The following is a 17048-nucleotide window of genomic DNA, read 5'->3' as shown; positions in this document are numbered from 1 at the left end:
AGGACTGAGCTCGTGCGCACATCATGGTGATGCTCTGGTGGGCCGAGTGTAGTGCTTCAAGGACCCGGGCACGGAGGGACGAGGGAATGATGACACGGTCATTGTAAAGGCATACGCCATCAAACTCTGACAGATTCTCACGGAATTGGTGGTATGGCCGGAGCTCACGGGGGAGGTCACCAGGGAGAGTGGGGAAGCCCCCTTGTATCATCTCAATCAGTCTGCACATGTTTGGATCACTGGATGTGGCGAGGCGGACATCATTCCATGTGACTGATTTGATCATCTTAGCAGCTGTGGTGGCAGACTGACTGCATACTTCGACAGGGTCTGGGCCACTGGTGCGGACAGCAGTGAGGAAGTCATGTGGCAGCACAGTGGTCGTTGGTTCGCTTGAGTCATAGTGCACAGGTGCGACATCATCAGGGAGCTGTAGCGGTGCGCCTTTACCCACGGGGTGGCGGGATACCCCATCAGCTGCAGCGTGGCGTGCACCAGGTATGTGGACGATGCGGAAGTGGTAGCGCAAGGACTTCTCCTTGAGGTTGCGGAGGCGAGGGTTTGGGATGTCCTCAAGTGAGCGGTCACCGAACACCTTCAGGAGGGGCTTGTGATCCACCGCCACTATGAGGTCAGAGCAGCCAAGGACAAAGTGGCGGGCCTTGTCAAGTGCATCGATGACAGCAAGGGCCTCCCCCTCCACTGGGGCGTAGCGGGACTCGGCACCTGAAGTGAAGCGGCCCCCAACCAGAGTCACCCTCCAACCAGTCTTGCAGCAGAAGGGTTTTGAGGAGGGGCAGTCGCAGTGCTTCTGGAGCAGCCAAAATCCCAGACCATCTTTGCTCCAGTCAGTTGCAAGGCAGGTCGGCTTGGTCTTGTCGAATATCTCCACCCCTTTGTGGATTTCGCTGACGATGAGGGCCTTTGATTCCTCGAATAGGCAGTCCAGCTCATCGGTCCACGAGAAGGGGGTACCAGGTTTGAGGAGTTTGCGGAAGGGCAGCATGCGGTCAGTCATGGCGAAGGCATAGGAGACCTGGTTGATAAGCCCGAACCAGCTGCGCACGTCTGTGATATTACGGGGCGTTGGGAAATTCTGGATCGCCTCAAGGTACTCAGGGCAGGGGCGTACAGAGGTCGGGGTGATCTCAAAGCCAGCAAACTTGACAGTCATCTTGGCGAAGGCGAACTTTTTGGGGTTCAAGGTGACGCCATGTCTGCCACAAGTGTCGAGCCACTCAACTGCCTGGAAGAAGGCCTCCTCGATGGAGTCAGACCATACCAGGGTATCATCCACGCACTTGGTCTTTTTCGGGATGTCAGACACAATCTCATCAAAGCGGCGGCTGTAGCCATCACCGGAGGCGATGTACCCCTGTGGGGCGACACAGAATCGGTAGCGGCCCCAAGGTGTGATGAATGTGGTGAGGTGGCGGTCCTCCTCAGCTAGGGCAATGCTGTGATAGCCGTTCCATGCATCGAACACAGTCTTGCGAGTCTGGGGAGGGACTGCACGTGCTTGGTGGAATGGTGATTGTGTGTGGTGGGTCTCACGAACAGCGTGACGATTGAGTGACTGGAGGTCAACCGTCCGTCTGGGCTGGCCTGACTTCTTGGGGCAGATCACCATCTTGTGGCACCATGTGACAGGTGTACCGACTGGGACTGGCTCGATGACGCCGAGGCGGACGTCGCGGTCAAGGCCTGCCTTTACATTGTCCTGCCAGTGGACAGGGACAGGGATAGGTGTGTGACAGGCGACAGGCCGAGCGTCAGGGTCCACCATGAGTCGCAGTGGGGGGCCAGCCATCATGGGGAGTAGTTGGTGCTCACATACATTGAAGGTGCTCGACTTGTAGTATTCCAGCAGCCATGTCTCAAGCTTCTCCCGGTTCTCCTCAGTGGCTGGGAATGGGAGGTCTGCTGGGGGAGACGGTGGCATCTGGCGTTGTGGGCACTCGCATGTTGGCGTGAGGCAGGCTGCTGGTGTGGGCGTCGGGGAGGTGGCAGAGGATGCGACGCTGGCACTGTCGGGCCTGATTGCCTCGCCAATGGTGGGGAACCTGGTAGAGATCATGCCCAGGGCGACGCAGGCTTGCTTAGACAAGAACAGCCGGTCGGATGAGTCGGTGAAGTACACTATCTGCCGGGTCTCGAGTTTCTCTCCAGATTGGGAGGTGCCAGAGATGCGGAGGACCAGGGCACCTGCTATGTCGATGCGGCAGTTGTTGGCAGCATTCATTTTCATTGTGACAGGGATGAGGTGTTTCCTTTCAAGCCCCAGTTTGGATAGGAGTTTCGTGCCAGCCAGGCAGGACTGGCAGCCAGTGTCAGCCATAGCAGGGTAGATGGCTGAGGAGGTGGTGCTGAGCAGGGGGGTAGGGAGGCCGAGGTCACGAGCATCCTCAGGAGTTGCTTTGAGAGAGACGTCCACCATGGGTTGGGGGTCAGATCCTCGCCTCTCCCATGCGTCGCAGAACTGATTGTAGATGTGGTGCTCTAGAGTGATTGCATTCGCGTCCATGGGTGGGGCGTCGTCGACGGAGCACAGGGTTTCGAAGACTGCGGTGGCATTGTGAGGTGACTCCTGTGCCTTGGGCGTGGCTGGCTGCTGTCTCCGCTGGGATTGGCGGCACACACTCTCGTGGTGGTGGAGTATGCCACACTTCGCGCATGTGTGATTGTACGCGGGGCACTTCCTCACGCGCTCCTGTTTGTTACGTTCATGGCCCGCCTTGCCACAGTAGTCACACACCTGAGGTTTAATGTCGCGGGGCTGTAGCTTGGATCTCTCCCTTCGTTTGTAGGAGCTGGCAGCTGCAGCAGTCGTAGTGGCAGTGGCACCACCCTCGAGGAGGCGGCCGGCAGAGCGTTTGCCACTCTCTTTCGCTTCGACAAATTGAAGCACTTGGTCCAAATGCATGTCCTGTTTGGATTGTCCGAGGACATCCAGGCGGATCTCCTCATCCTCTAGTCCACGGATGAGGGTGTCCCTGACCATGATGTCACTGAAGTCAACGACTAGAGAGCACGTACAGTCCTTCTTGTAGTTACAGACGCTAGCCTGGCCACGAAGGCGGGCGGCAAAGGCCCTCACTGGTTCGTCGCGGTCCTGTCGCATTTGCTGGAGCTGCACACGAGCCACCATGATGTTCTCTCGGCGAACTGCCAAGCTCTTGATGTTTTTGAGGATGGTCGGTTCATCCTGCGACGTCAGGGCACCGAATGTTCTGGTCAGGTCTTTCCTGAGTCGGTCGTCGCAGCACTCAAGCAGTTGGTAGACTATATCGGTTCCTGTGAGATGCGTGGCTTCTTTGTATTCGGACCATCGTAGCTCGAAGTAGGACCATTCTTCACTCGTGCCGGCAGCCATGACCGTAGGTCGCCTGACCTTCTCCACTTTGGCGGCGCATGAGGCGGGAGTAGGTGCAGGGGCAGGAACGGTTGGGTGGGCGGTGCGGGCGTGTAGGTTGATCAAGGCGAGCAGCACCTCTGGGGGTGTGTTGCTAGGCCAGGATGCCTCACAGTCAGGAGCCGAGCAGTTGACGAGAGCCATTGGGAGGGGTAGAGCGTGTCAGAGAGTCTAGATTGTCGCTGTTGTCATCAATAAGTATAACTCTTTAGTTGATAGTTCGTGTAGTGTTTATTAGTCATCAACCAATGACAACAGCGGCTGCAAAGTAAAGGAAAAGATTACATTATGAATCATAGTTCTATACTATGTGACATCCCTCCAACAGTCCCTTAATTCAGGAACAGCATGGGATGTGTTAGATGTCCAAAACTAGAAATAAATCTCAATCTTTTCATACGTTCATATGAATGGAGATTTACACAAAATATGTGTCAGTGTTACTCATATAGTGGACCTAAGCTAGAAGAAAACAAAAGATTGGAGGTCATTCTACTACTCTTGCTTAAATGTACTTTTGATTTGTATTGGAGCCACGATTCATTTAATTTTTTTTTACCTGACTTTTTTGCTTCAAATGTCGGCTGATGACTGCAAATGGTGCCCGACTAAACTTAGTGCAAATATATGGGAGTCCAGAGAGGCCACATAAAGCTTATTCTCGACCATAACCCAATCTAAAAACACGTTAAAATTGTGCAGCAGCAGGATTCCAGTCAAACCAGTGAGTTTGGCGGTTTTGAGACATCATCTTTCATTGAAAAAAAAACTTTTTCAGTTTGCCGACGCGCATGGCTACTTGTTTTTCTTCGATCGAACCAGAAACCGGAGACTTTTTTTTTGGCCTAAGCTGAGCATGTTTTTCACAAAAACATACATCCTAAGAAAGAGCACAATCAGCTCTTCATTTGCATACATTACTCAGTTTGATGTTCTGATTAAATCATGTGCAAGTTAAAGACTTTTAACTCAAAAGTAGCTCTGGTGACCTAAGACGCAAGAAATTAAATAACCTTGTTTCAAGCTGTTCATACTTGACCTTATTATCATGGGAGATGGGTACAATTCGTGATGGGGAGGGGGATAAACCCCTTAGCCTGACCCTGCCCCCTACCACTGGCCGTGTTTTCTTTTCATTTCCAAGTCAATCAGATTTAGTAAGCAGTTTTATTTTTCAACCTTCCTTTGATTGTTTAGGTGCGAGGTACGAAGACGGGACAACAGGCAAAGACAAGAATGATGAGGACATACAACCAGGCCAGACACACCGCTTCAAATGGATTGCCAATGAAGCTGCTGGTCCGGCAGACCAGAATGAGAATTGTCGGCCTTGGCCCTACCACTCACACATCTCTACACCTCATGACACCAACACTGGCCTGATTGGTGCACTGATGATCTGCAAAGATGGTTGGTCAGGTCTATCATTAACTTATGCATTGATACGACTTCTTATGGAACACGTATGCACTCATAATAATAATAATAACTGGACTTACAGAGCGCCAAATTGCCAAAGGATACAATGCGCTTATTATTACCCCTGCTCATCGGGCCAATGAAACATTCCCAATACCATCTCAGCTCCCTGGGGAGTAAACAGCTGCCATTTCAGCACAAAAGCAGCTAAAATCAGCCACAATAACCATCTCTTCCCTCACAGGTACTCATTCACTCCTGGGTGGAGAGAAGCAATGCGTGACAAAGTGCCTTGCCGAAGGGCGCACACACCGTAGCCGCAGGCTGGACTCGAACCCACAACCCGCGGAATTACCCGCAAACCACAAATTCAATGCTCCAGGCCACAGCACTCCACTCACTCCATTCCACTGTTTATATCTATCCTTTTTAGATCAAATTAGCAACAAGCATCTAACTAGTGGGTCATAGTGTAGCGGCCTCCCTGGAATCTCTCGCAATTTAGATGCTCTGTTTTATTGTATTGTCGTGGGATTGTGCTTATGTCTGTACCAGGTGCTGAACAGGCTACCCCCCCCCCCCTTTTAGCCATATGTCTTTGAAAATGGTTTGCTGACTTGATTAAAATGAATAAGCTGTGCAGTTTGTCCATTGTCAGCTACGTCTGCCTCTCCATCTGATTTCTTGACCAACCATTCCATTCCCTTTCAGTACAGCAGGTGTTTGGGATGATTCACATTTAAAAAGACAAACTTAACTATTACCCTAATCATAGTAAGGAGGAATTTCAAGTATGCCACATTGATCAATCTTATCAATCAATTTTATTCAAAATGTAACTGTAAACATTTCTTTAAAAAGGTTAGTTGAGCAGCCTGATGAGACCATCCATCTTAAATTGATCTTGAGGATAGGAAATCTTGAGATTTCCTAAGACCCTGTCAATCATTTCCTCTGTACATGCTCTCCCTCTAGTGGCCATCTTGATTTCACTTCAGTGGGGTATTGAGAAAAAGCTTATCTTTGGAAGTGTGCTTGTGTTTTGTACTAGGGATCCTGGATGAAAGTGGCAGACGAACAGATGTTGACAAGGAATTTCTCATCATGTTCAGCATTGTGGATGAGAACCTTAGCTACTTGCTCAGTGAGAACATTGAAACTTACATCGGCAGGACAGATTTTGATCAAGGTAAAAAAAAAAAAAAAACGCCCCAAAAAACAACATGTAAACTTATCATGTATTTTTTAACCCTAGTTCTCCCGAAACCTGCAAGAAGCAGCGAGAGGAGGATTTTGCAGGATTTACAGGGCGTCCTGAAAATAAATGGTGCATGTAAACCCCTCCATTTTTGCTAATTTACAACAAAATTTTTTTTGCGGATATTTGCACCATCTTAAAGGTAATAGATTTAGCTTGAGAATACTGTTTGTTTCATTGAGATTGCTTCAAGCCCGCTGGAACAAACTTTTGCCAGGGGGTGCTGGAATTTCTAAAGGACGGACAAAATTAATGCAAACGCAGAGCGCAACTGCGTGGCTTAAAGGGCCCCTTAAAGTTTTGGAATATGGATGCTCTGTGGTGCAATCTGAGGCGATTCCTGGCCACTTTCATATGACTTTTTTAGCAAAAGTTTCTTGAGATTGTAAAGACAATTTATTTCATTATTTTGTTTAGAATATACTGTTGCTCTTAAAACGTTTCTACTGTACTGAAAAGTCAGGAACCCTGTATTTTTATCTCATTTGTTTGTTCCATTAAATTCTGGAAAAAGAATTGTATCATTGTTTTCCGAGCCCTTTAATTCGGCGTGGGGCCAGGGGCCCGCTTATTGTTGGATTCTGGATGCACTGTGATGAAATACGTGGTCAGGCAGCCAGAGAGGTGAGCCATGTTTTAGTGGATATATAATGCTTTTGTGTATAACCAAGGAGGTCATACTATTAAAGAATTTGTATGATGACATCTTCAGTAAGGGTTGAGCAATTTTTTATAGCGATTATTAATTGTGTGATCGGGCATGAATGGATCAATTTTTAGAATTGTTCGAATAAATTTTTCTTCTTTGTTTCTATTTTTCTGGACTGTAATTCTCTGCACGTTTTCTCCTCAATAGTTCAACGTGTAACTTTGAACCAACGGCATCCTTGACCCCAAGTGGTGCATATAACTCTGACGTCACTATGACGTCATTGGGTATCAAATTACAAGCGATTTTCGTTGAAAAAGTTACCAACTCCTTTCACTTATGACTCTTTATATGCTCAACCTTAATACTTCCGGGGCTACCGCAAGGTCAAAGTTAGGTAAAATTCAAATGTGGAAATTTCTTCCAAACGGTTTATTGCCAGATAATGATAAAACCTAGTTTGAATCTGAAAACAAGTTGTTACGTCATCATGACATCATCAGGTAATAAATTACAGTTAAGAGATTTAATGTCAACATTTTAAAAACATTCCTTGAACTGTAACTTTTCACATGATTGGAGTACCATTCTCGCTATTATGTGATCAGTTAGACAGTGTCTAAAGCAATATTTTGAATTCCCAGGCAATTAGTTGTTTGACATTTACGTCCGGTTTTACCGGAAGTGAAAATTGAATGTAACTTGAAACTGGAAGCATTTTATTTTAATATATAAATAATCAGTGAGGAATGTCAAACACAAATGTTGGCATGATGACGTCATTGAGTTGAAAGGACGTACCAATCGTCACAGTTTTACCAAATTAACCCCAAATACTCTTTGTACAATCTCAAAGGACTTTGTGAGGTCATGACGTCATCGGAAAAACAAAAGATTGGAGGTCATTCTACTACTCTTGCTTAATGTAGGCCTACTTTTGATTTGTATTGGAGCCACGATTCATTTAAGCTGAGCATGTTTTTCACAAAAACATACATCCTAAGATGTTCATTCAGAATCATGACGTCATCGGACTGGAAGTTATTGTTGAAAGAATTTGTAACTGATCTGTTTTCTTTCCTGTAAATTCAAATCGGAACAGGGAGTTAAGTGTTACTTATTATACACACACTTATAAATTCATTATTTTTCCTTATATTCAAAAGTTATTTTCACTGTATGACGAACGTTATCCTGTCTGAACTAAATCAATATAAAGTTTGGACATTTTAACTGATGACGTCATCAGTGTAAATAAAATGTATTCTGAAACTTATAAAACCCGAAAGGATTTTTTTGGATCAAGTTAAAACAAAACGGTTCCACTGGAAATGGATGAATTCCTGTTCATAAAAATATTCACAACTTAACTAGCCAATAAAATGGTTCTAACTCAACAAACGATGAAGCTCGAGTTATATTTGCAGTGTTATTTGTTTGATACATGGAATGGCATATATTAAAGACTAAAGGACCAAATGCATCTTTATGATCGGTAGATGGCAAGTTTGGGGCCAGGGAAGGATATTTTATCGCTCTACTGAGTTTTTATGAGAAAATAATTGCAGAGGGTTCAAGCATGAATAGCTTTTTTTATTAATATGAAACTGCACTGGAAAAAGGTTGGGGAGTGCTATTTGTTAAGGTTGAGTACAGAATGCTAGCAACATCAATGAAACCTTTTAAATGAAAAAAAAACCTTCATTGAAAGATCGAATGAAAATTCCTGGCAAGCATGCATAAACAACTTTGCCACCATTGTCATGGCCAAGGTTATTGCTTTTGGGTCTAGGCATATATCCATAATAGCAGTTCTACTCCACTGGCGCCACAATATTGCGCAAGTTTACAATATCATAGATGTGTCATGATTATAGATAGTTTGAGAGAAATATCGATTCTGCACTGCCTGAAGATTTAGAAGCTACCTCCTCTGGATATTTTACAGTGTTTGTGCTAGATGTCAGTCGAAGCGCCGCGCTTAGCCGCGGCAACGCTAAAAACGAACAAAACGGACGGAGTAGAGCAAGCAAAATTTATAGCGTAGCGGCGCAATTTCATCGTAGTAGAACACTGCTGGCTTGAACACAGTTTTTTCCCCGGGAGTAGGGGGTGCTGAAGCGTATTCCAGCACCACAATCAAAAAAAAGTTGGGGGTCCTGCAGCACCACAATTTTGTAAATACAAAGATATGTTTGAATAACGGCAAAGCCAAGAAACCCATTTTGTGCCATTTTTCGTGAAGTAGTTAAAATCAGTATAGTCCTAGTCTAAAACCAATCACTTTACTGTTAGTGATTTTAACATTTTTAAGCAGAGTGTGCAATATTTATTTATATTTAATTGAACTCTTTCATTGAAGTTTTAAAGAAGTAAACCTGTCTGTTCTATTAAATTGTTTCAACATAAGAACAAAACCCTATATTGTCATGTGAATGGAATGTTTGTCTTTAATACACTCATAGGGATAATCTTATCAAAAGAGCCATACTGGCATTGTCTGATCTTTGAAGCACTCGCTTCCTGAAAGTGGCACAGAATGGTTTTTTGGGGGGGCTTTAGGGTTATTCAAACATATATCTCTGGATTTACAAAAGCAATCTCAATTAAACAAACAGTATTCTCAAGCTAAATCTGTAACCTTGAAGATCATGTAAACATTTGCAGTAAATTCCGGTTGTAAATTGGAGAAAATGGTGGGGTTTACATGCACCATTATTTTCAGGACACCCTGTATGTAGCCAGAACCCAGCTACTGTATGAATAGTTTGAAAGTTTCAAGTACAAAGAATGTGTCATTTGGTTCCTGTCCTGTAATTTGTGATATGACTTGTGATATGACTTGATATATGACTTGTTATGACTTGTGACGTGACTTGTGATATGACTTGTGATATGACTTGAGAAATGACTTGTGGTATGACGTGTGACATGACGTGTGACATGACTTGTGACATGACTTGTGATATGACTTGTGACGTGACTTGTGACATGACTTGTGACGTGATTTGTGATGTGACATGCCACGTGACTTGTGACGTGACTTGTGATGACTTTTGACAGACATGTGACATGACGTAACTTATGATGTGACTTGTGGTGTGACTTGTGATATTGTGATATAACTTGTGATATGACTTGTGATTGACTTAAGATCGACTTGTGATTGACTTTACTACGCTTCACTAATTTCCTAATTATGTTACAACGTACTTTATTTAGTAAATACATGTATTTACTGACTCATCCATGTCTGTTTGGTGATTGCTGGAATGTTTCAAGTACATGTCAAAACTGTTTATTTAATAAGTAGACGTATTTGTACATGTACGCATTATTAAACTTGATTTTAATTTAAACACAATGCTTTTTAGCAAATGTTTTTTTTTGTTTTTCTCCTTTTGAGAGTACATTGTATTATCAAGGACTGTGTGATTAACCCTAACTCCCAAGGGGTTGTGCAAAATTATATTGAAATTGGAGGATTCAGGACTGTCAGGGCTATTAAGTAGACTTATTTACAGTCCTTGGTTATTGTTTGCATTTCATTTGTACTTGTCTATTGGTTTGTCTATTTTTCTTTCAATTCTTTGAAATTGTTTTTTTGACAGTTGTGCATTTAAGTATAGGCATATGCCCCTATAAGCTTCGACTTTTTTAATCATGCCTTTTTTTGTTCTCTTGATGCTTTTACTTGCTTTTGATGGAAATATATGTTATTGAAATAAAGAAAATCTATAGAATTGAAAATTACACAGCAGTGTTATTTTAATTTCAAATATATTTCTTGTGTATAGCTAAGTTGTGTTTTGTAGTTCTGTGTGTATTAACTATTTTATAGTTGACAGGATTTTCTGTGTACTAGAACAGAGCCCTGAAGAAGAGATTGATGTTGACACCCTGTATGAAGAAAATAGCACATAAACGAACAGTACCAAGGATATCTTGGGTTATAATTCAGTGCCCTTTTGTATCTAGCCTTCCCCCCCCCCAAGAAGAGAAAAAGAATGACAAAATTTCCCCTTCTCTTTCAGAAAGCGACGACTTTGTCCGCAGCAACCAAATGGATAGCGTCAATGGTTATCTCTATGGCAACCTGCCTGGTCTTGAAGTCTGCGTTGGGGACAAGGTTGATTGGCACGTTACGGCATTTGGCACCGAGGCTGACATTCATACTATCTATTTCCATGGCAACGTACTTGTAAGTTAAAAGATAATTGTCAATTTAAATTGTAGATTTTCCCCTTCGTTGACCTGAGTTCACGAGCACTGTATAGTGCTGTCTGAGAGTTTATGAGAAAAAGTCCACAAGCTTGCTGGGTGTATGAGACGGGCAATACCCTTAAAGCTTCTCAAGTCTTATTGGTTGCTATGCAATATGCCACCTTCCCAGTAGTCTGATTGGTCCACTTGTCTAGTACGCAAGTAGGCTAGTGCAAGTTCTTGGGTTTTTGCTCTTATTTTCTTTTCTTTTCCCCCCATGTTTATGGACAGGAATATCAAGGTCGTCGTCGAGACTCCCTTAGTCTCACTCCAGCCGTTTTGATGAGTGCCATCATGGTAGCTGAGAACCAAGGAACTTGGCTGCTAACCTCCGCCTCCAGCACCCACTTCAAGGGTGAGTGTTTGGGAAACCAGGGATCAGGGTATCCGTATTTGGTCTGGCTCCATTGCTAACCCAATTTCTTAACGGTTGGGGATGTGTGGTGTTTCCAGTGTCATCTCATGTAACTGCAACTGTTTAATGTCTTCAGGATTTGCCAATTACCCCAAAATGTATTTATTTATTTATTTTTTACATTACATTTCTTTACCCAGGATATGCCCAAACAGTTTAAAACTGGTTTCCATTGGGGCCCTGCAAACACTACAAATGACTACACACATGTACAAATATAATACATTACAAATGCAATACAGCACAATGAAATAAAATAAAAGCATGCGTGATTACTGCATAACTACAGAAGACTAATACACACATGTACAAATACAATACATTACAAATGGAATACAACCCAATGAAATAAAATAAAACCATACCAGATTAGTGCTTGGTTGTAAAGCAACTATTATGAATATTGTACATCATTACAAAGAAACATATACAGTTTGAAACGACACGAAAATCTAGGACATACTCTCCAAAAATCAAACTGAACAATTTTGTTACATCCAACAAATGGTACTTATACGAGGAAGCCCAAGCCATTGTGGCTTGGTTTGGATCAAACTGAAGATGGAACAGTGGGACAAGTTTATACCTTCAACTTTCAAGAGGCTTTAAGCTCATCAAGTACAATGTCACACAATAATATTGAGGGATATTGGGAATTGTGGCCAGATCCAAAAAATGAGTCGCAAGGATTTGTTGACTTATTTTGTTTTCTTTTTGTAATGTAAAACTCTGTTGACATCCTAATGAATTGTTTACATCAGGTTGGTGAAATGGTCAGTTCCTATTCATTTCCATTGTGAAAGATTTGTTTATCAACTCAAAAGTAGCTCTGGTGATTTCAGACTCACTTGGTCGGGTGAGCGACAAGTAGATTTTCTGTATAAATCTTTTTTACAGACGGTGCACAGGCTCTGTACTCCGTCTCCACGGAATCTTGTAGGCAACCACCTGAAGTCGACCCGTCCACAGGCCGACGGGAATACTTCATAGCAGCAGAGGAAGTTAACTGGGACTATGCACCTTTCACTAGGACACACAGCGATGGTACTAGCTTCACCAATGAAACAAGGTATGTGCACGCAAACTCTAGAGTGTGCATTACACATTAGATAGAACAAGTTTGATTAAGGGAATAAATGTGTGCTTGGTCGGTTTTAAACAAGTCCGTTAAGACCGGATGGGGGAATGGAAGCTGTAAATAGCCCGAGCTGAAGATGTTATTGGTGACCAGGCCCCCAGCCAGTCTTAAACGGACTTGTTCAATACCGGCCAAGCACATATTTATTCCCATTCATAATTACCTTTTCGGTCAAAGAGTCAAAACAAGTAGAAAAATATAAATTTCCAATGATTTTGTTCACTAAATTTACTTCATGTTTTTTTAAACACCCCTCTAACTATGTTTTGGTTTGTGGCTCTCACGAGTAGTCACAAACAACTCCTTATATGGAGATTAGTGCATGCATGGGTCGCGTACTGCGCGATATGGCCCAGAGCATGGTGGTGCCTGTGTAGTGTGAATTAAGGAGTATTACGCATGCTTAAGTGAGGATTGTGAACGTTCAACCAATAAAAGGGTAAAAGGGACCAGATTTCATAGGAGTCCAAATTTGATGTGACACTGGAAAAGTGTTTAAGACCAGCCAGCAGGTGTTTTATCAACCATGTAAGACCGGCCACGTGGCGGGCTCTCGACCAATAGGAATGGGTAAACTGTCTTAGGTATTTATGAATAAGGATTATTGGTGAACTAGTAGTTAAATTGTGATGTAGATGTACTTATTGTCAAACTTTGGTTAAGGCCAAAAAAAAAGTCTCCGGTTTCTGGTATGCGCGCGCGTCGTCGTAGCCATGCGCGTCGGCAAAATGAAAAAAAAGTTTTTTCAATGAAAGATGATGTCTCAAAACCGCCAAACTCACTGGTTTGACTGGAATCCTGCTGCTGCACAATTTTAACGTGTTTTAATATGGGGTTATGATCGAGAATAAGCTTTATGTGGCCTTTCTGGACTCCCATATATTTGCACTAAGTTTAGTTGGGCACCATTTGCAGTCATCAGCCGACATTTGAAGCAAAAAAAAAACAGGTAAAAAAAAAAAAGCCGCGTTGCCGCACCACTTTTTGGGCAAGCTCCATACCAGAAACCGGAGACTTTTTTTGTGTGGCCTAAACCAGAGTTGTAGTGAAGAATATAGCAATTGACAATCACACGTCCCATCACAAGTCATTCAAGTCGTTAGTCAAGTTACAGCAAACGAACAATGACAAATGAAAGTTGTTTGAAGTTGATGAGACACGATGACTTGTGAATGACTTGTTATAAGCTTGTGAGGTCTTGGCTTAAATCTTTATGAAGAAATATTCTTACTTTGTTTTACCTAGCACTTCCTACCCCTTCTTCACCAAGGACGACAATCGAATCGGTGGGATGTACAAGAAAGCCAAGTTTGTGGGCTATACTGATGCCACGTTCAGTAGTCCTTCCCCCTTCAATGACAGCATGGGCATTCTGGGACCAGTTATCAGAGGTGAGGTTGGAGACGAGATCAGGGTGACGTTGAGGAACAACTTGAATAGTCACAACATCAGTCTGCAGCCCCATGGCGTCAGATACAACAAAGCTAACGAGGGACAGGCATACAATGATGGCACATCAGGTAGGGCAATTATTCAAAAACAGCCTGATTTCAGACTCCAACAAGGTTTTTAGTAAACTTCAAAGCCAAAAATCACTTTAGTTGAAAGCTAAAAGAAATCAGCAATTTAATTACTCTTGAGTTGTAATGAATTATAAGAATGCAGAAAACCGAGTGCACTCACTCGTTATATTTTTGTTTGCATGAAGCAACTTACCAGTTTAAGGTTTTTTTTACTGTTTCAAAGCGTTTTTCTCCAAATTGTATTTTCGTAACAATGTGGTAACTTTGTGAAAACGAAAATCCATTCGCGCCAGTGTCTGAAGTGCGCGCACACATTTGGGTGTTACGTCGTGAAACTCAAATTTGCCATTGAGTGGTTTTCATGACATAACACTGGAGTGGACTTGGGAGTGACTTTGTGGTGTCGTCAACGAAATTATTATAGTTGAAGACAAAGAAATCTTTATACTTCAGTGTTGCACAAAGTAAAATCGAGCAATACAAAAAACATAAACAGGCCCTTACGGTTGGGGGGGGGGGGGTTCCTGCTCGGTAATGAATTCCGCTCAGAGATAGAAAAGAAAATGCCCAAAAAAAAATCAACTTTGATGATCCACACCTTCCCCCTAAAAATTTTGCCTTCAAATTTTAAACATGAGCAAATTTGATTCAAAGAGTCAGAAGAAAGTGGCCAGGAAATGCCTCAGATTGCACCAAGAGCATCCAGAATCCAAAATTTCCCGGGGCCCTTAAGCAGGCCCCAGACACAACGTCATAAGGGCTTCGTGCTCCATGCTCGCATGTACAAAGGTTAAGAGAGGTCCGTTTGGGTTTGTGAAGGCCGGTCGCACTTGCCTGGCTACGCCTGTGCTCATGAGTGATTGCATAGAGCCATTTACTGCTGCTGCACTGAGTCCAAACCCAAAATGTAAATTCACTCACACTCAGTCTCAGCACTCAGCCCTCAGAATAAATATCTGTAGAATAAAAAAAAATACTCACAGTGGTGGCAACTCTTTCGCAGCGGCGGATCACTTTGATGAGATGGTCATCCCTGGTTCTTCCTACACGTACTCCTGGTCCATACCTGAATCCGTCGGTCCTACCAGCCTGGATCCAGACTGCATTACTTGGATCTACACGTCGGCTGTAGACCCAGAAGCTGACGTCTTTGCTGGTTTGGTCGGCCCGTTATTGGTCTGTAAGAAGGGAAGCCTCAACAGCACCACAGGCAAACAGGTTAGTCCAGAGGATGACATGACGGTCTGACATCTGATATTTACTTATTGTTTACCGAACACAGTTTGTACTGTTAGTGCGTGTGGAAATTCAAATTAAATATCAAATTTCACCCCTTTAAAATTCACATCTTTTGATGGAAACTTTTTGGGTGTCAGGGAGATGCAAACTTTGATATAAAGCTAGCATGACTTTATGAGCACAATGTACTTAGCATTGTTAGAGCTTATTAAATAGATTCACAAGCTATTCTATGTGAGTCTGTTCCCACAGCACAAGCCGGCTTACCGGCAGCTAGCCTTGGTCAAGGCGTTGGTCATTATCCGTCCGTACGGTATTCCGTGGCATATCCTCACCGCACGCTGACTGCTGATCGCTATGCAGTGCATGTAAAAATACAGCGCCAACAGCAACCTCATGCGGCCACTATTTATATGCAAATCATTTGGATCTAGACTAACGCCTTGGTCCAATTGTCCTTGTTAAGTTTTTGGGGGTGGTGCTCATTATGCTTTATTAGCCTAAGCTGACCTTAAAGTTGTTTTCTTATTGGTTGATCGTTGCGTGGAAACGTGCATAATAGTAGGCGCGGGGAAGGGTCATATAGCGACAAGGCGTGACATGTACTGTACATAATACACCTACACACGTTGCGTGTCTCACATTACACACAGCACCAATGCCCCCCAAAAATGTGGTTTCTGACACGTCCGCATAAGGCGGATAGCTACATATAATTTGATGACGTCGGGATTTACCAAGGTGTGATTGGACACTCCACATATAAGTCCCGCCTACACTTATCTGTATTCGCATATTAGGTCGTGCGCTACAAATCTAATGCAAAATAAAGAAAAACATAAGCTTTCGCCGACGATTGGACCAAGGCCTTCAATCGGATCCAAATGATTTGCCGTACGTGGTTGCTGTTCGTGCTGTATTTTTACAAGCACTCACTCATCATCATCATCATAGCAAGGATAATAATGCCGCCGCTTTATACCTTACTGATGGATAATGATGATTGCCTTGATCAAGGCTAACCGACAGCAGGTGCGGACCGAGAGGGGTTTTTTGGGGGTCAACGCCCCCCCCCCCCCCCCCGACACAAAAATGTAATAATATAGTATCAATCAGACATTAAAAAATTGCGACCGCATGACCCCCCTTCCCCCGCCGAAAATTCCTGGATCCGCCCCTGGGCAGCTCAGGATGCCTGTGGCAGTGTCCTGCCAGGCCTATCCGCCTGTATGTGATCTTCTGTGAGATCTGCAGTACCGGTAGCTTGCCATAGAGGGCTTCATTGGACACGTGGTCTCTCCAGTCGACGTGGTCGCTCCAGTCTCCAGGTACTGTGCTGTGGGAACCAATTCACTACTTTCAATGTAATCCTTTGGAATTCTCATTTTGCAGACATCTGCTTTTTTTCCATACAGCTCGGAGTAGACCAAGAGTTCTTTCTTCTTTTCACAACATTTGATGAAAATCTCAGCTGGCTCATCGATGAAAGTATTGCTGAGTACTCGGCCAATCCTGGGGCAGTTGACAAGAATGACGAGGACTTTGTGACATCCAATCAGATGGCTTGTAAGGAATCAACTCTGATCTTTATAACTTCAGTTTGGAATTTTGCTTTATGATGTTAATGCCATTATATTAAATCGGTTTGGTTGGAGCGCCATTGGTGGCCAGAGACATACAAACTGGCCGTTACAGTACATATTAATAAACTTTAAGTTAAAAACCTTATTGT

The 17048-nt window shown here is 43.6% G+C and overlaps 1 protein-coding gene across 1 annotated transcript in view; it reads left to right on the top strand.

Moving 5' to 3' along the window:
• The window catches only part of LOC119728745 (hephaestin-like protein), a 36681-nt gene that overhangs the window by 11495 nt on the left and 8138 nt on the right, over nucleotides 1–17048 (top strand). Inside the window, exons 3-10 of the mRNA XM_038201114.1 lie at nucleotides 4610–4822; nucleotides 5883–6020; nucleotides 10773–10939; nucleotides 11233–11356; nucleotides 12314–12485; nucleotides 13800–14074; nucleotides 15081–15295; nucleotides 16732–16882. Coding sequence (XP_038057042.1) covers nucleotides 4610–4822; nucleotides 5883–6020; nucleotides 10773–10939; nucleotides 11233–11356; nucleotides 12314–12485; nucleotides 13800–14074; nucleotides 15081–15295; nucleotides 16732–16882 — 1455 coding nt within the window. The remainder of the gene's footprint in view (nucleotides 1–4609; nucleotides 4823–5882; nucleotides 6021–10772; nucleotides 10940–11232; nucleotides 11357–12313; nucleotides 12486–13799; nucleotides 14075–15080; nucleotides 15296–16731; nucleotides 16883–17048) is intronic.

The sequence above is a fragment of the Patiria miniata genome, unplaced genomic scaffold (genome assembly GCF_015706575.1).
Source record: "Patiria miniata isolate m_02_andy unplaced genomic scaffold, ASM1570657v1 HiC_scaffold_20, whole genome shotgun sequence".
Taxonomy (NCBI): Eukaryota; Metazoa; Echinodermata; class Asteroidea; order Valvatida; family Asterinidae; genus Patiria; species Patiria miniata.
This window is presented reverse-complemented; position numbering and strand designations above follow the sequence as displayed.